This window comes from Meleagris gallopavo, chromosome 13 (genome assembly GCF_905368555.1).
Source record: "Meleagris gallopavo chromosome 13, MGAL_WU_HG_1.1, whole genome shotgun sequence".
Taxonomy (NCBI): domain Eukaryota; kingdom Metazoa; phylum Chordata; class Aves; order Galliformes; family Phasianidae; genus Meleagris; species Meleagris gallopavo.
In genome coordinates this window covers 6,694,803-6,713,912 of record NC_139416.1, presented here as the reverse complement: position 1 = coordinate 6,713,912, position 19,110 = coordinate 6,694,803, and the positions used below count along the sequence as shown (strand labels likewise).

At 38.4% G+C, this 19,110-nt stretch overlaps 3 protein-coding genes across 4 annotated transcripts in view; 2 read left to right on the top strand and 1 right to left on the bottom strand.

Annotated features, from left to right (window-relative positions):
• LOC104912946 (uncharacterized) overlaps positions 1–8,831 on the top strand; it is a 63,174-nt gene extending 54,343 nt beyond the window's left edge. The window contains exon 6 of the mRNA XM_085235193.1: positions 1,527–8,831. The gene's annotated coding sequence lies outside the window, so the exon portion shown is untranslated. The remainder of the gene's footprint in view (positions 1–1,526) is intronic.
• The window catches only part of LOC109369780 (uncharacterized), a 236,482-nt gene continuing 218,961 nt past the window's right edge, over positions 1,590–19,110 (top strand). Inside the window, exon 1 of the mRNA XM_085234933.1 lies at positions 1,590–1,736. The gene's annotated coding sequence lies outside the window, so the exon portion shown is untranslated. The remainder of the gene's footprint in view (positions 1,737–19,110) is intronic.
• On the bottom strand, positions 5,098–18,992 carry N4BP1 (NEDD4 binding protein 1). Of its 2 annotated transcripts, XM_019619679.2 has the most exons (7): positions 18,607–18,991; positions 13,122–14,890; positions 11,047–11,177; positions 10,490–10,586; positions 8,705–8,812; positions 7,075–7,182; positions 5,098–5,620 (listed from the first exon to the last, which is right to left on the bottom strand). In XM_019619679.2, the coding sequence occupies exons 1-7, from the start codon at positions 18,850–18,852 to the stop codon at positions 5,284–5,286; spliced, it is 2,796 nt and encodes a 931-aa protein (XP_019475224.2). In that variant the 5' UTR covers positions 18,853–18,991; the 3' UTR covers positions 5,098–5,283. The 2 variants fall into 2 exon arrangements, with proteins under 2 accessions (XP_019475224.2, XP_085091051.1); XM_085234925.1 differs by lacking the exon at positions 7,075–7,182 and having other exon boundaries at positions 18,607–18,992.

The window sequence follows — 19,110 nt, the reverse complement described above, 5'->3', positions numbered from 1 at the left end:
GCACTTTCTCTGCTGTTGCAAAGGGCAGTTCAGAAATGCTCTTCCAAAAACCTGACTGCCCTAATATGGCACTGACAGAAAAAGGAAAAGCACCACCAGCACTGAATACTAGGACTTATTTGTAGCTTTTCTTACAATGTGAATAAGACCACCTATATTACACAAAGTCAATCTTAAAATGTAGAGAACAAACTTCTTTTGACAGTTAACTCTTGAATTTAGCACAAATCTCATACCCATAACCAGAAGTCAGAGTTTGAAGAGTTTATCCTGAAGATGATTCTATAAAATATTAAGGGATGGAAGAGGATAACTTTGCACCGCTCATTCATAGGAAATAGTTCCTGGTATTTGCCATTCAAAACAATGTTTCTAATTATTTTTTTTTTTTTAATTAGTGCAGAAAGGGAGAAAAATGTGACCATTATCAAAACATTTCCATTTTGGTTCTATCCTGCGGAGTGCTGGGAAGTCATGTGTGTCTCTATGGACTGTAAACCAGGAACAGCCAGTAGAGCTAGAGTGACACTGAAATGTAGAACTTGTATGTAATTTGATTAAGTGCAGCTGTGTTGTTATGTTTCCTTCAGTAAAGGTTGAATAGCACAATGTGTGCTTTAAGAACAGAATTTAGAGAAAGAGATGAAGATTGCAATATACACATATTCTCACATTGGCACCTAAAAATAAAAATGTATGAGGCCAGGATACACGAGTGAAAGAACTGTGCTCAGACATGAACACAGCTCTAGATGATTTAGGGGGCCTATAGTTAACACCAGTCCAAACATAACAAATAGAGAAGCCATTTCCCTTTAAAACCAAGCACAAACAAAGTCCCCAGACCACATTGGGGTTCTGTCTACACTTGAGTAAGTAACTGTGACTTTGAAGTGATTCATCTATTCTTGATTAAGTCCAAACATGAATATTTATTTTGGAATAAGAACATAATACTTAACATTTTTCAGGCGTAGCTCAATCACTCAGGACAAGAAAAACAAACCCCCAGATCTCAGCTTTCAGTTGTGGCAAAGTAATTTATACCAACAGAGGTCTTTCCGCATGGGGATGTAAAAAATACTGAATCCCATCTCCTTCAACAGATTTCTACAGTGTTTACACAGTATTAAATCATAGACATAACAGGAAGTGCATTCTGTAAAAACAGAAGCGTTCTGACCCCTCTGACATCCCTTGCTTTGTGTGTAGGCTGCTCAGCGTAGCAGCATACCTGCAGCTTACCACTTCAGCTTAGTACTGACATGATGACACCCTGTTGGGGCCATCAGTGCAGACAGAATGGTGAGATGTAAGCTCATTTAAAACATACACCTATTGCAGTGCTGAGGGGGGTGCCTTGTGCTCCACCATCCCCTGCCAGTTACCTACCAATCTCTCATCTGTGTCACATTTACCTTCTGCAGCCCAGATTGATACACAAGCTTGCAAAGCCTTCTGCTAAGCAGAATATCAGCCTTCCTTTCTGCTTCCTCACCTCCTTTTTCCTGTCCTCCTCACAACAGCTCACCTGAAGTGAAACAAGACGGACACCCTTTGAGGCTGCACAGCAACAGGGCTGCCTTGGAGCCAGCAGCAGTGATACCAGAGCCAACTGAGGAAGAGCCCTCATGTCAGCACTGCACGGTATCCAAAACAGATACCGTGGTGGGATGAGGAGGATGGACAGAGCAAGCTGTTACTGTGGTAAGGCCCTCAGGAGCATTCGGTGTGAGGTAAGTCAGGTCTTCCTTGTGCCACAGCGTCTCTCTTTGACAAGTGAGAATGATTTAACTGAACATCCACATGAATTCTAAGAATTTTATACACTAAATAAAGGAGCATTGCAGACAAACTTTCATGCATAGAAAAGCAGATTTTTTTTTTTGCCATTAAAAAATCCTAAAAAAAAAAATAATTGTTTTGATGAGCTTTTAATGATGGTGGTTCCAACAAGGCTTTCTCAGCTGCTCTTCTTCATGCAGTCCAGATCTGTTGTGCACTGAGAGAGGATTTTACGGCTGTTCATACAGCAAGTAAGCTAGTAGGGAATCAGGAACAAGTGAAAACAAAACAGAAACACAGTGATGATTTTGTTCAAAACATAGAGGAAATGCAATCAAGTGTTCTTCTACCATAGACATAGCACTGCAAAAGCTCTATCCACTTTCTTCAAGGAAAATTGAGACCATAGTGACAATGGTCGGAGCTAGTGCCTAAAACTCAAACCTGAAGGCAGAACAGAACCTAACAAACCAAAATAAAATAGAAAACAACCTGTAGTCTCACTGGGACTCATTTCACAGGAACAATTCAATTTCACAGTTTAGACAGCTTGCTTTAATATCCATAAATGCCACAGAAATCAGTTAATTTGTCTAGTCTGTGCTCCTGGGAAAAAGCAGTTAGATGACAGGTTTTAGAGCTACTATTCCCAGCTATGCTTCTTACATCATGCAAAAGTAATCAACTACTACTCTGTTGAGCACTTGACACTACATTCCTCTTTAATTCTTTTCAAATTGGATGTTTAGCTCAGAAAAGAGCAGCACATTAACATTTACGGGTATTAATGTAGCCCTTCAATCCACCGCTAGCTAGTGAGGAGTTTACTCTTCCCTATCTCCCTTACTGGATGTAGTCAACATGGTACCTATCTTTGGCTGCCCCTGCAGGGTCATACTCTTATCTTCTTCACTCCTTGTGAGAGTTGAAAATAAAACTGTATTTCTTTACCTGCACTTCTGCTCTACATGATTCATTTCAGTTTTGAGTATACTGCTGAGCAAAGAAGATATAGAGTAGTCTGTACTGGTCTTGGCTTATTTTTCTAATTTTCCTTATTTAGCTTCAGTTGGGGCAGAGTTGCTTTTCTCCACAGTGCCTGGTATGATGCTGTTTTGGTTTTAGGAGAAAAAGACTGTTGATAGCACTGATGTTTCTAATTGTTGCTGAGCAGAGCTGTACAGTCAAGGATGTTTCAGTTTTCTCTACTTCTCCTGCTGATATCTTGCAGAACAAAAGTTTGAAAAACTGGGGGAGTTAGATTGGATGACCTGCTGCTGCTCAGGCACCAGCTGCTAATTTGTTGGTGGGTGGTAATCGCTTGTGCATCTGCTACAGACATAATTATTAACGAATATCATTTTCTCCTCTTCCTTTTAATTTTTATCTCAACCCTTGAGTTCTACTTTTTTTTTTAAAAATAATTTTCTCCCCATCTCACTTGGAAGGGGGAGAGCATGCAAACAACTGTGTGGTGCTCAGCTACCACACAGGTTAAAGCACAACACTTCTAGAAGAGCTTCTTAGAAGCTGATCAAAAGTTTCTCCATCTCACTCTGATGCAATGCTAAGCAGAATTATCAAATTCAGCATCATTTTCCTCCTCAGGATCCCATCCCACTTAAGTGGGAATCCTCGACTGATTGCAACTTACTTCCCTACAGCTCATTAAAACACCCTCTCACATCAGTGATGACAGGCTTTAAAGACCTAAGACTTTGTGAAGACAGACATTGCTGATCACACAGGATTTATTAGTTGAGCATTACTTCTTTTGGAAAGTTGTGCAGTTAAGATAACTTCGCTCACTTGGCCAGACCTATGAATTGTCCACTCAAGTATGAAGGAAAAAAAAAGCACAGTCTATTTGGATGCATAACCACATTCGAGCAATTTCTTCCTTCTCACTTTGTTCCTTTTTTGAGTATGTCAATAACTACTCCTAATATATTTTAGTTTTGCTCTTGCTGCAGCTCCTATTGAGAGAGCCTTCTATTTCTGAGCTCACAATGCATATGAAGAGGTCATCTGAGACAACTGTGAGAAACTTCCAACACCTATTTCCTTAGTTCATCAGTAGATCTGGCTTCTAAAGCAGTGATTTCAAAGTCCAGGGAAAACCAATATTCCTACTCTTCAAGATAAGGCTCAGCATGCCAGAAGTTTAGCATGCGCTCCATACCTCATGCTTTCAGTCACAAGAAAGAAAAAAAAGCACAAAAGAAAATACATTTAAAGGAAAGCATGAAGACTTAAGTGTGTACACAGACACATTGTAATCTTCACTTTGCTCCTGGTCCTACTTGCCAGTTTCTGGAAACTACATTCAACTTTCCTGCTACCTTACTTTTGGGCCAGATCCCAGAACAGGTTTAAATGCAGTGTACTAGCTTTGCACAAGGCACAGCATGTAATTCCTATATAAACAGCATCATGTTTTGTTAATAGCCTATTACAGGATTCTTGTTTAAAACAGGCAGGGCAAAGATAAACAAAACACCACAGGTACTTAAATTATTCCAGAGGCATACTGATTAGTATCAATTAGTATTTTAAGAGCAACACATGCATCACAGAAATTTTAAAGCACTAAAAGCACCTTCTATTGATGAGAGTTGTGATTTTACACATTCTTGCTGGAATCTTACTTTTAACTGCTCTTACAATATAACCCACAGTCTGGATGAACAGGCAAAAGGCTTTTTTTGTCTGTGCACTCTTTGGCCTCCATCTTGGCCATGTACACAGAACTTACTAGTCACCTGTAATATTACCTGCAAGTCTGTTTAGTATCCAGAATTTATTCATACAATATTTAGTATTATCCATAGCAACACTTACTGTTGTCTGCTTTGCATTTACTCTTTATATAAGAACTAGCACATCTGAATATGGTCAGAAATCTTGGCTCTTGATCACTAGAAACCAACAGGTGCATAATGCCATCTTGTGATAGTATTGCAACAGTACACCAGACTCCAATACAGCTTCCACACAGTGGTCATCAGTTGTTCACAGACCCTTAGGAGTATACATTACTTCCAAAATATATGATGAAGACCTAAGGAAAGCACATAAACATTATACAGCAGTCCCTGTATCTGAAAATAATAAAATGCCTGTTTGTATTTTCACCAAGAAATATTTGGAAGGTTTTCAGTGAAGTAGGTACGAGAAGCACATAAGTGCTTTTGTTTTCTAGAACATACTAACATGTTATTTAAAATGACATCAGTTCTTTAGAACCATTACTGCTTTAATAAGCAATTAAAGTGAAGTGGAAGATTTTTCATAGAAAATATTACACAGATCTGTAGTAGCAGCAGTTTTTAATTTACCAAAAACTGGCATCTATTAGCAACAGGACATACATAAAAACATTGTTTATACAAATAAAATTAGGTTCTGAATATTCACAAAGTAACATGACAGAGCAACATTCTTACTCATACTGACATTTAGTCTGATCAGTTGTGATATAAAAACCCTGTATAATCTTCAGTCAAGCACCATGGCAGATAGTGCATTAAGATCTCTCATGAATGGATGATCAGCTAATATTTTATCAATCTTCTGTCTTTGCTCATAATCAGGAAATATTTTTATCAGGGCTTCTCTTAATCGTACTGTTTCTGAGGCAGATCTTTGTGGTGGAATTGACAGACAAGCCTTCATATTTGTATCCAATGGAAGCCATGCTGCTGAACGATCACCATATGCTCGATTTTTAGGCTGTTGACTGCTGCTGGTTGGATTGGTAACGTGCATGAAGAAAGGTGTCTCAGAAGAATATTGCTCTCTGCTCTGTAAAGTTTTTTGTGCTGACAGAAAATTTCTATGGAATAAAATGAAAATTCATTAAATTGAGATAGAGCGAACACTGTCTCTGTACAGCCACAGAGAAGAAGAAAGCCTACAACTCCTGTACTTCACTGATTGCTCAGTTACTGACTGAAAAAATATGAATCATTTGATTCCAAAGTGAAACAAAACTGTCAGTATAACATTTTTCAGCTTGAATCTGGCATGACTAACAGTATTAAACAACATTACCTAGGACCTGTTCCAATATACCGTGAGCACTATGACACCTACCTGGCAGAGTATAGCAACAGTCAAAGCTCATTTACTGGAAATATCCACAGAAACGTCATTGATTTAAGTGTATTAAAAGATGTGTTTAACACATATATACTGATTCAGAATGTGAAAATGCGGACAGACGGGAGACACTTCAGCCGCTCCATGAGATCATTCTTCATCTATTCGTGTCCACATTTTAGATTGTGGAATTAAAAAAACATGGCCTTATATTTTTAATGGGACAATGAAGTTTTTCAGCAATTTTAAGATCTGAGTATTCTATCTTAATTATTGATATTTCATTTCAGACTATTTGAGAAGTTGATGCTACTCAAAACTGCTATCAATTCAGAGCCAATTCCACTTCACGTGCCAGCACATAACACAGAAATATGAACTAGAACTCACATTACAGTTTGTTCTCCTGCTACCAAGGGAAACTGTATAAAATTACAAAGCTCTATTTTAAGTTATACATTAATCCATTTATAATTGTTGGGCTGGTGAAAAAAAGGAAGAGGAAGCCTAATTCTAGTTTAAAAGAACAAATCCATTTTCAAATATTGGCACATAATGCACAGCAAATTCATCCTTCTGAAATACATGCATATTTAAAGAGTACAATCATAACAACATAAGCTTATTAATATTAAACATTATAAATCAAGTACAAATGCATTTAAATAGCAACACCCCTCCAAAACAGTTTTATTAACAGTACCATAACCACTTGTGAAATGAAATGTCTCTCCCATGACAAAAGATATGAATTTAGTGTTTCTTTTGTGGTAACTATTGTTCAAGTGTTAATGAGCAAGTGTATTTTGGATACCAGCACTGTAATTGGAAGGACAGACTACCGTATATCTCAACTACCAGTAGGTTTGTGCAATAATGACATACAGTTTGCACTACCTTTGTATGAAAACAACCACAGTGAAACCCCAGAGGAAGTCATTTGAGGCATTTATCTTATTTCAGTTGTGAGAGAGATGTTGATGCAAATGTCACCAGCACTTTCTGAACAGTCTGCAGTAACAGGAAAAAATACCCATGTTTTTAAGCTACTACCTGCTAGTATTCTTGTCTGATTCTACTGTACCCTTACTATATTGCTCTACAGAAATGTTCAAGTGAGCCACAAACAGTTCATTTCCCATCTGAAATCATAACTATCTCAAACAGAAGTGAAAACAGAAATTATACCTAGAACAGCCTTCACTTTGAAGAAAGTCATCTAATCTAGGTCCATTTCTTCCCAAGGGATCATCGGGAACCATAAAAATGTCCCCAGCAAAAGTGTACTGGAGCAACCTGCAAGAGAGTTCTTCCATTATTCTTTACTAACAATGTATTCTCCCCTTCCCACCGTTTATCTCCATAAAAGAGTATATGCCTAGAACAAACACTCCATTCAACATCAGGAGTTACTAGAGCTCATCTAGTGAATACCCATTTTAATTGCAGCCAGCAATCATTGTCAAAGTAACTTTAAGGGAGTGTGTATGTACACTGTTCTTATTTGCACTGCAAAACACTGAGGTGGTTGAGTTTTTTTTTCCTTTTACAAACAGCATATGTCAGGTGACTGCATTTTTTTTTTAAACAGAGACCAGTGTGGAATTTTCCAGATGATTATAGAAGATTTTCTGGTTGTTCAAACTCCCCTACTTTGTAAGGATCTTGAAACACAAAGCAATTAGTGCTTATGTTATCAGAAAGCCACACAACTAGCAAACATTTTTAGATGCTTATGGTTGAAACACAAACGCTTTTTTTTTCTGGAATTATTTTGGGCTGGTGGAAAATCTGCCTTCAGGGAAACTCAACTAAAATTTGTCTGTGAAGAGATTTGGTATAGTGGAATTTCCCCAGAAGTAAAACTAACAGCAGACTAACAGCAGATGTTAACACATGATCTTAAATAAAAAAAACACAGAAACAGACTAAGAATGACATTAATTATTCTTACTGAAGTACTGTATGAGAACAGAACCTGACTTCTGTAAAACTCACTTAAGAAAGAGTGAAAATATCCATGTGAACCCAAGTCAGTTTTCAATTATTTTAATGTATGTATACAGAACCCAATCACTGCAGCAAGTGTTTGCTCAGAGGATGTCAAAGACTGAGGGATTAACAAGCAACTTGGTCAAAACTGAACAGAAGAATGTACCGTCCTATTAAGAGGACCTGATTTAACTGGAAGAAAAAAAATGGAGATCAGAAAAAGAAAGAAACTGGTTTGCACAAGAGAAACTATGACCTATAGAGAATCCACAAATTGAAACAGGGATACTTGACAGCTAAGTGAACTCTTCTAGCCCTACAGGATGCTCAACAGATGTATGGAAACAGCTACAGGGATAACATTCATTATTTTGCTTAGCTACATCTATTTGCTGTACTGCAGTGCAGAGTGAGTAATTCTGAAACTTTAACAGTGACACTGTGTCTGCATCAGCCACTGTATCTCCTTGAAGAAATGAACTGACAAAAAGACTGAGAACGGCTTGCTAAGTGTGTACTCTTAGCAGAATGTAACACTTAAACTTCGGAAGCACAGCTTGGCTGCCACAGAGGAGCTTCTACTTAGATGAGCAATTAACAGACACGCATTAGAAGATCTGTGAATAACAGGGATATCAGGCTACTCAACACACAATTAGAAGGTCACAAATCAAAGGGGTGATACTAATAGTAACTTTTGTGCTCTAAAAGAATTGCATCATAGGTTACCTTCATGTAATTATTATTTAAAACTTTTTTTTATTAGAGTGCCTGCAACTTTAAGGACAAACATCTTACAAGGCTTTATAGAAATCTAAGTAATTACCTTTTCTGAATAATTTCTCTCCAGGCAAATGATTCTGTCACAAATTCTCTGAAGTTATCGTTAGTCACAATAACACCTCCAGTTTTATCAGCAAGATGTAATAAAAATCTGTAACATTCATTTCAAAGACAGTTATAGTAGTCCTCTTTGCTGAAAATTGTTCAAAGACCTAGAAAACTAAATATTCTTAACATCCAAAAGTAATTTATTTACAGGAAGAAATTTAAACACAGGAAAATTATTTTTGACCCATTATTAACTTTAAAAAAAATACAGTTTTAGGCAGCATTCATTATTTGCTGCACATAATTTTTATGGGAGGCTTTTTTCCCCCACCTGAAGACAAAAATACCGACATGAAAGCATAAAACCTTCCAAACACAGAATTAATGGATTCTGAAATATTTGTAGACATAAGTGGCTTTTTTTTTTAAAAAAAAAAGTACAGTATTTATTATGGATTCAAACCCAACTTATTCAGATATACCTTTCTGCTTAATATTAATATGTTCTGCAATACAGTGTTTTGCACATTACTTAGTTTGCTTTGTCAACAAAAACTGTGGCTACCATTTTGTTAAACAAGTTATGACACTAATTTAGAAAATTCCACTGTATTTACCTATTTGAAAATAAGCTTTTTGCTAGTTGAAACACTGCACAGAGATGACTTTAGCAAAGACACAATGGTTGGTACTTTTTTTTTTTTAAAGATGGAAAATGAGACATTTCAAACAGTGCAAATGTTAATGCAACACTCACTTCCACAGTAATCTTAAAGTTACTGCACCTATATAACATTACATATACAAGCTGCCTATATGTAAAATATTATTATGTAAACTACTCCAACTTGATCTCTCCTACAAAATTATAAAATATTACACATTTTTTCTACATTATTACTAAAGAAACTGGAGTTTGACATTTTAAAAAGTATATGAAATTACAGAGCACTTCATTTATATTTTGCATATCAAATTTGCAGCCAGGTACATGACTGTATGATGCAACAAAATAGACATGCCCATGATGCAGAGAACTTGACAATTCCACAGTCAGAAAAGTACAAATTATTATTAGAACTAAACTGCACTAGCTGTCTGACAAAGATAGAAATAGCTCATCCAAGCATAATTTGGTAAGCTGGATGTAGAAGAAACCTTTTTACTACTATGTTCTTCTGACTAGGAGGATTTGGTAAAACAAAAAAGCACTAGCGCACTCCACTCCATCCACCAAAAACTTAGTACTGCGTTGTCCATTGCAAAACGATCCCCACATTTGGAAGCATAATTTTGGTTCTCAAATTAACTTACAAATTTAGCAGCCCAAGCAGTGTTACAAATATACCAGCACAAGTACATAACTGTGTCTATATGCCACAATGACATTAAGAAGGAAAAGAACGAAATAGATAAGTAGCTAGTTCGTGCTAGTGCTCCCCAGACTTACAAGATCACTTAGGGATAAATCAACGATCAGGAAAGCATAAAAAAACCTTAGTAAAACATTCGTTTTCCCCCTCAATGCAAGTAATGACATTTGAAACAGATTCACTTAAAATTTTGCCAAGAAAATTATCCAAAATTAATTCAACGCAGCATGTACAAGAACACGATTTATTTCATGTTACTGTTACAATATAATATGTGAAAGTCAGTCTAAAGCTGAACACATAGCACTCTGTCAAGACATGCTGAACAACTAGATAATAGTACTGATAGTGAAAGACTAAGCACAATCAGGTGTAAAATGTTTTTAACAACTATGCGGATTCCATACCTGTCATCATGAGAAGCAATCCTTGCTCCCAACACCATCCTTGAAGGAGTTAAAGACAATATTCCAACATCTTCCAGCTGTGTTAAGAAATCCTGCTCTGTTAAAGGATGAAACAACTGTTCAATAAAAATAAAAGCTTTCCTCCAAGCTATGTATGGATTTGACAATTAAAATATATATACACACACAAAGATATATATATTATATATATAAATAGCAGAGAAGATAGGTTATTTTTGTATCTATTAATTTACAGAAGCAGCATACTGATAGCTGAAGAGTTATTAACATATAAGCAGAGGGAGAAAAGGCTGAAACCAGAAATTAAAGAGCAAAGAAACAAAATTGCAAAAAAAAGTCTCCATCTATGGCTTATCAGCAAGTCTATACAGAATATCATAGTATCTCACAATGTATGTTGAAAACAAATTATTCGTGCTTAGCACAAGTGTTCCTTCCTTTGTTTTATGAAATATTTGTTCTGCATTTTCATAGGAGTACCCAAATAATTATTTACAATTTAAATTAAGAAAACATTAGGAAACTATTTGCCACACCTGTAATGGAAGGATCACGTCTTGTTCTCCACTGTGGAACAAACACAGTAATATTTCTGTGGCCACGTTTCCAAAAGTAGTCAACAGCTATTGCAATTCCTCGACAGGAGAAGAACTTCCTTAAACCATGACTTGAGAGGAGGAGGAATGGGAAGAAAAAGATAAGATTAAATTCAATAGAGTTTTACTACTATTAATGCAACAAAACAGAAGTAGGAAAATATACCTACGGCCTCAGCAAAATAAAAGCTAGATAGATATTACAGATGAAAAATATTATAATGAAAAAAATGTCTTCAGCACAGGAAGAGAACAGTATTATCACCTGCAATTTAATGTAGTTCAGTCTTCTTTAGCTTTCATTAGTACAATACCTGGGTAATTAGAAGTACATTTACCTTTAAAAAGAGGCTAACAAAAATTGTTTCAGAAAATTATACATAAGACCATCAGCATGCTATGTATCCAAAAACAATCCCAATATAAAACAGTTTAACTAGTTGCCCAAGATTAACTGATAAATTCAATGATAATATGAGATGTTAGGGCCTCCTTTTCCTTTTCAACAACCTGAGTTACCATTTTCAAACAAAATAATAAAATGTCTTCAAAAACATGCCTTCAAAACACTGTAGTGGCAATCCTTTAGAAATTAAGATGCTCGTTACTTGTTTTCTACAACTCAGTTAAGTGACTCTCGTTAAAAATCAACAATTGCCTACTATGAATGATGCAGAGTTTGGAGTCGACCACCAGAAGTTGATGAAGTTGATGAACTATATAACTAGGTACTTCAGGGTTATTATTTGGCACTCTACAGAAGTTATCAACAAATACCAAGATATCACAAAAGGAATCATCAGGTTATGATTGTATGTTCCAACTTTAGGGAAGTCTCTTGCATCTACTGCCTGGAAGTAGATGACTTATCTTGACCATTCAGATACAATTTCTCAGCAGAAAAGTGTATCTTATAGAATTTGTGAATCACTGATACTATTGCCACCTACTCATATACAGTACCCCATTCAAGAATTATTATCCTAGACTTAACTAGTTAAGACTGATAAAAGGCTCTTTTGGGTTTCCAATCTCTCAAGTCAGCTTTTTATTGTTGTGGCAGCAAGGCTGCAAGCAAACAAGAAAACCCACTTTACTCTTAAGCTGAAGGTAACTTCACTTTTCTCTTAGTTGCCTGCAAAAGCAAGTCAACTTTTGTTAACAGAGCTCTCACTGAAATTACTTCTGACTGAGGCTTTAAATACTGAGATGAACAATGATAATTCCAAGTACGTTGCTTTAAAATGGCACACATGTCATCAAAGCTTGACAGTTGCCGAAATATTGTAGAATTCAATTTTCATTTTGTAAACTCTTGTTATCAAGAAGGAGCTCATCTACCAACTAAAGTACATTTGGTTTTAGATTCCATCAACTATCCTGTTAATTTTTTTTTTTTCAGATATTAATATTTGGATTTCATAAATCTGAGCTGTTTTAGAAATTACTGAAAGTTCTACCAAAGCAAGAAAGTTTAATCTTAAAGGGCTTTAGAGCAAATCTTTCCAAGAATAAATAATAATCACCTACCAATTCAAATCAAAGCCAGAGACCTTCCTTTTTCCACATGGTCAACTTTAAACTATTTACTCTTTTTTTTTCTTTAAAAGTAAATTCTATATTAATTGTTTTTATGATATAGTAAATCATAACTACATTAGTTAGATTTGTAAACTGGTATAAAAGTCATATACAGAATCAGCTAAAATCTTGTGAATAGTAACTTAAGGCTGTCATAAACATGAACAGTTACTAAATGGAGAATGAAAACTATCAAAACTGCTATGTTTGAAATTAAACTGGCTGTCACTTGCACATAATCTTTCATTATTAAACCTTACCCTAACTTATCAGTGTAGCCACTACTACTGTCTGAAAAGCACAGCTCAATACATATTGATCACCAAAAAGCTAGCTACCAAAAATTTTATACATACTAAAGCAACCTCATCGTCCCAACTTCATGTGAAAGTTTACTGAACGTTTAATAAAGAGATAGCAAGAACAGTACTTACGAAATGGCAACATTGCTTCCATCAATAATGATATGTTTTAAATGTGGTTTCCCAGGTTCATTTTTCAACTCCAGTCTGTATGGCTTTTTGAGAGATTCCAGAAATCTTTGGACACCAGTAATTGATGGATCAATATGACGTCTGTATGATCTGTCCATCTCTCTGTCAGGATTTGTAGAATTTATCTCTGAAGACGATACATGGGCTTGGGTAGGATTTTCAAAATTCGACATTTGAGAAGCGTGTTGGTTGGGAGATCTCACTTGATAAGAGCTGCAGTGTCCTAACTGGTCCTCTACAACAGAATGACTATTCTGCACAGGTGAGGACCCTGCAGATTTTTGCTGAACTGCATTTTTACTCTTAGCTGAGGTACACTGCACATCTGAGCTCCCTCTGGCTACAAAATCAACATCTTTGGGAGCTCCAGCCTGCGTAGGACTGAGAGGTACAAAACCATCAGTTTCTGTATCACTTGATGTTGAGTTATGATTCTTACCAGGACAATAATTATCTCTTTGTTTATAGCATATAGCTGAACTTTTACCAGGAGAGACAGGTTTGCATACAGATGCATGCATTTTACCTTCTGCATCAACTTGAGTACTTGAGATCTCTCTGATTTTGTGACGTTCTGTTCTCGTCTCATTTGAAGTATGACTGGTTTTAAGTGGATTTTTCTTGCAAGAAACATCCTCATCTTCTACTTTATGTGAACTATTTGCATTACTTCCTAAACGAAGATTTGTAGTTCCAGGCGTTTTAGATGACCATTCTTTTTCTTTTTGAAACTTTAAGTTTTCTTTTTCAATTTCTTCTAGCAATGTTAAGGGTTCCACAGACTGTCCTAGAACACCAATAACTTTTTCCACAATACTTTGTGAATATCCCATTGTTCTAAAAAAGTTTACAAGAATCTTATATTCTATTTCCTCACTGATATCATCACCTTCTTTTATACAGTAACTGGGATCATCTAATTCACCACAGCTACCTGAAATCAGATCGATAACTGTATCCCTCTTGGAAGGATCGCTGTGCAAGACAGAATTCACTTCCTGGTCATTTTCCAAAGAGAACTGCTTTTTAGGGAGACTTTCCTCAGCATCAGAAAACCTTCTTTTACAAGATTGTCTTTCTTTAGATGCCATTGCCTCTAATGGAGGCACAACATTTATGGGAACAAAACTTTTTTCAGGAGCATCAGAAAACACGTTGTCCATTTGCTTTGTAAGCTCAGTTACAGGAGTCCCAGCATTGTTTCTCTCTTCCTCATCCCCTGTTTTTCCATCTCTGCTTGTAACAATAACTTCGGAGGTTTTGTCCTGTAAGAGCTCTGCTGGGCTTCCAGATCCTGTAAGATCTATAATAGTACCCCCTGACTCACAACATTCAGTTTGCATAAGAGTTAGGAGTTCTCTTTTTAGCGAGCTAGGCAAAATCAATAAATCCATTGTATATTTATCTGCATGTGCTTCCACAAATTGCCTAAATTGCTTTTTAATATCTGATTCATATTCGCTTGACAAGCTTTCATTATTCTCAAAAAGCTTCACAAACTGCTGAACTTGACTTTGAGCCATAACAACTGCTTCTGCACCCCCTTTAATACTAAGCAATCCTATTTCCAGTACGGTTATGTCAGCACAGGTATCTTGGATAAGACTGTTGAGAAACATGTTCTGTGCACCAACAAAAATACAGTGCATGTCCTTTGGATAGTATTCTTTTTCTTCTAGTTCAGGTTCACAGAGACCCTTAATATACTCCTAGAAGGAGAAAAAGACAGAGGAGTGAATTTTGTGAAAAGCTGATATTTAAAACTAGTCAGTAATGGACCAATACATTAGAGTTACAGAACTGCAGGGGTTAGAAGGTACCTCTAGAGATCACCTAGTCCAACCCCCTGCCAAAGCAGGCTCTCTACAGCAGGTTGCACAGGTAGGCATCCAGGCGGGTCTAGGAGATCTCCTCAGGAGACTCCACAAGCTCTCTGTGCAGCCCGTTCCAGTGCTCCGTCACCCTTACCATGAAGTTCTTATGCACTTTTGTGTGGAACTTCCTATGCTCCAGTTTGTATCCGTTTCCCTCTGTCTTATTGTCACACACTGCTAAAATGGTCTGGCCTCAGCCCTTTGCCTCCCACATCTTAGATATTTAGACACTGATCTCAGTCTTCTTTTCTCAAGGCTGAACAGACTCAAGTTGCTCAGCCTTTCCTCATGGGAGGCGGCCCAGGACCTTTATCATCTCTGTGGCCCTCTGCTGGACTCCTTCCAGGAGATCCCTGTCTTTTTTGTACCTCGGAGCCCAGAACTGGACACAGTACTCCAGGTGAGGCCTCAGCAAGGCAGAACAAAGGGGGATGATCATCTCCCTTTTAACTCACCCCAGGACACCACTGGCCTTCTTGGCCACCAGGGCACACTGCTGGCTCATGGCCAACCTGTTGCCCATCAGGACCCCCACATCCTTCACTGCAGAGCTCCTCTCCAGGAGGTCAATCCCCCAGTCTGTACTGGTGGTTAACATGTGGTGATTCTTCCCTAGGTGCAAGACTCTACTCTTGCTCTTGTTAAACCTCACCTGGTTCCCTCTCTGCCCAACTCTCCAGCCTGTCCAAGCAAAATAAAAATAAAGCCTGGTTTGCACAATAAATTTGAGAACGTAAATACTCCAAGTAAACTACATAACAAATACAAAACACATATCTGAAGTGATTTTTAAATAGATTTCATAGAAAGCTAACCTTTTAATGATATTCCATTTTTTATAACTAAATTCACTTGAAACTGATAGTAATTGAGTATTTAAGCTGTGGTTCCAAATACACCATATATTTACTTTATCACTGAAAAAAATCTTAATGTTCTTGATTCTCAGAACTCTTAGTATCTGGAAGCACTCAGCCTCAAACAAGTAAAGGCATTGCCATTTTTGCCTTAAATTTAAGAAAGGCTGAGTAGTTACAATTATGATATTTGGACCAAACTCAACCTTTACTTACAGTATTTACAGAGTAACTCACTCCTTTGGATTTCAGAACGGTATCTATGTCACTCAATTAAAAACACAGCTAAAATGAAGCAGTTTTCAATTACTTACTAACTTTAGTAAAATAATCTCTTTATTTTACTAGACTAAATCATCTAAAATAAGTCTTGATCTTTCCCACAGTCTTTAGTTTTAGCATTCACTTTTAACAAGACAAGTCAGAAAGATTTATTTTGTTATACCCACTCTTTGGTCAGAGAACACACACTTCATCAGAAGCACCTTGCACTAGAGTAAACTCATAGCAGAAGACTTGTAAAGACCACTTCTGAAGAACTCCCAAAGAGTAACAGCAGAAGTATTTATATTTTTGTCTATTTATTTTATGTTCTTTGTCCTATATTTATTACTGAGGCATGACACAACACAAGTAGTAGCATCCATCAAAAGCTAACCTACAGAAAAAATTAAGAAAAAGCAAGACAAAAACAAAAAGAGGTGAACAATGCCTGGACTGCAACAGATTTCATTAATCAAAAAGAACATTCACATTTTTCAGCTAAGAGTAGAAAAAAACCATCTACTACCAGAAAGAAAAATCACAGCCAAATTCTTAACAGCAAGGCAGCTTTTGACTACAGCAGGGTATTTCAACAGGGTATTTTGATGAGGGCTCATTACAGGGTATTCTGAAAAAGTAGACAATATTGACAAAATATTGAGAAAATTACACAAATCTCCAGTTCTGTGTTAAACATGGACAGAATTGCTAAAAGTTCAGGATTTGTTGTTGTTTTTATAGATTAAAAAAGGATTGTGATTTTCACCACCCAGAAGTTAAATAAATAAATTCTCTATAATACTGTGATCTAAACATGCCAGAGTTCAGAAGCTGCCAAAGCACAACCCTATTTTTCTGGTCAGGCAGCATTATTTTTCTTAAGTCTACTGTACTTCAAACTCTACAATGTAGTGAAACCACTTTCTAAGCTGCAGTCATGATATTTCCAGATTCTGGAGTATATCAAATTTTACTATCTTCCCTTAGTCTTGGAAATTGAAATTCTCTTCTAAATGAAACTGAAAGCCATTACAATGCAATGAAGAATGCAAGGACACTTTTTATCTCTGAGTCATACTGGTGTAAGCATCAAGGCAGGGCGCTTCAAGACATTACCAGTACAAATTGTTTCTGCAGCAAAGTCAACAGAAAAATGTTTGTGCCTTAGCCATCACATGACTGCTGTTGCTAAAAACAACGGGATTAAAAAACTTACGTCAAGATCTGAGAATGAAACAGCACTGAAGAATGAATATTGCAAACAATTGATGAATTAAAACACAAATTGCTGTAATAGAATGTTTTAAGAGAACAGAAAGGTGTGTGATAATACTTTCTAGTCAACAAGCCATCCAGATAAGGTCTAAAGAAGGCTTTAAATGTAAGGGAAGAATCTCCTACACCCTTTCAAGTATGTGGAGTAAGGAGCAATTTGTAAGCTGCCAGGAAAAAAGCAATTACAAAATTGAAAATTGTTTTCCAGCCTTTTTTCTGAAAGAAAAAAACGAAAAGGAAGTTGTACTGCAGCTGCCCAGAGAGGAGAAATATCCTTTATGTCACCTGTAACAGCTTCCAGAGTCTCTGAGCCCAACAGTAGAATCAAACTGGTTGAGATCCAGAGTTAATTCAGCAACCTTAACTTTCATGATGTCTTTGCTAGAACTGTTGCATTACACAGGGAAAGGAATCAAGTTCTTCAAAGCGGAATATTTAGACAGTGAATTACATCATAAAATCCACTGTGTACCTGTGTGTTAAAGACACAAAAAGCCCAGATACTAGGACTTCGGGCTTGAGAGCTACCTGCAGCCTACCGGTCCTCACAACTGCTGCACTCAGCACACAAAATGAGCACCAGCAGAACACAGCTCCTGCTGACACCCCTACATGCCAGCTGAACAAGGGGTGTAACTGATTTTACACAAGCACCTCGCAGCAGCCAGCACCATCACCAATGGCACAAGCAGCACTGAGAGCTTTCTTCTCGCTTAAAGAAAAAAGAAAGCTCCAGCAAACAGGTGAAGAAGCCCGGAGCTGCCAACTTTCTTCCTGGAGGAAATGAGAGCACGGCCAAGCCGTCACTCAGAGCCCTGCCAACAAGCCACGGAATCAGCGAGGTGCGTAAACCAACCGCAAAACCTGGCAACACCCAACCGAACCCTGCGGCTTCTGGAACCGGAGAAGAAAAAGAAGTTAGAGAGAGCCGCGTTCTGCTCGCTCTGAGCACCGTCAGGTGCCGGAGGTCGCACTCGAGGACTTTGCGCCGCGTCCCCGGCAGCGCTGCCCTTCGCTCTCGCAGTTCAGTAACTTCCGACACGGATGCCGGCAGGTCCCGGCACGTCCTCACCCCCCACCCGCTGCTCCCCGAGTCGGCCCCGGCGCAGCCCGGCGGAGGGGGTTCAGTCGCGCTCCCCTCCCCCCGCCCCGTACCTTGGCGCTCCGCACGGCCTTCCCACCGCCCGCCAGCTGCACCCAGATCCTGGCGGCGGGTGGCGGCTGTCCCGGCGGCGGGAAGGCGGGCCGCCAGTCCCCCTGCGACTCCAGGACGGCCAGCCGCACCTCAAACAGGCCCTGAATGCGGCCCCGGCTGCCCTCCAGGAAGCGCCGTTTCTCGGCCGGGACGGTGAATTCATCCAGGCCCGGCCCGGAGCCGCGGGCCGCCCAGCGAGCCGCCATCAGCGCCAGCCGCGCCGGGCCGCGCTCCGGCCTCCCATCCCGCCGGGCCGCAGGACAACAACACGGGGAATCCCCGGGTTCCCTTCGCTCCCTGCGTGCGTCATCAGGCCGCGACGACGGCGGCGGCGCCGCCTCACCAGGAAATGGGCGGCACCCCCTGCACGCTCGGGCGCCATTTTTGCCGAAGGCGGTGGCGGCGGCTCCTCTCGTTTTATCAGGCGTCGCCCCGCCTTTACCACCTGATGGGCGGTTTGTTGC

Excerpts from the sequence above, each read along its gene's own strand:
- N4BP1 (XM_019619679.2), bottom strand. The coding sequence starts at position 18,852 with ATGGCGGCTCGCTGGGCGGCCCGCGGCTCCGGGCCGGGCCTGGATGAA. Across the intron at positions 14,891-18,606 it reads AGGCCGTGCGGAGCGCCAAG|GAGTATATTAAGGGTCTCTG; the intron begins GTACGGGGCGGG and ends TTCTCCTTCTAG. Across the intron at positions 5,621-7,074 it reads CAAAGTGAAGGCTGTTCTAG|AAATTTTCTGTCAGCACAAA; the intron begins GTATAATTTCTG and ends TTTATTCCATAG.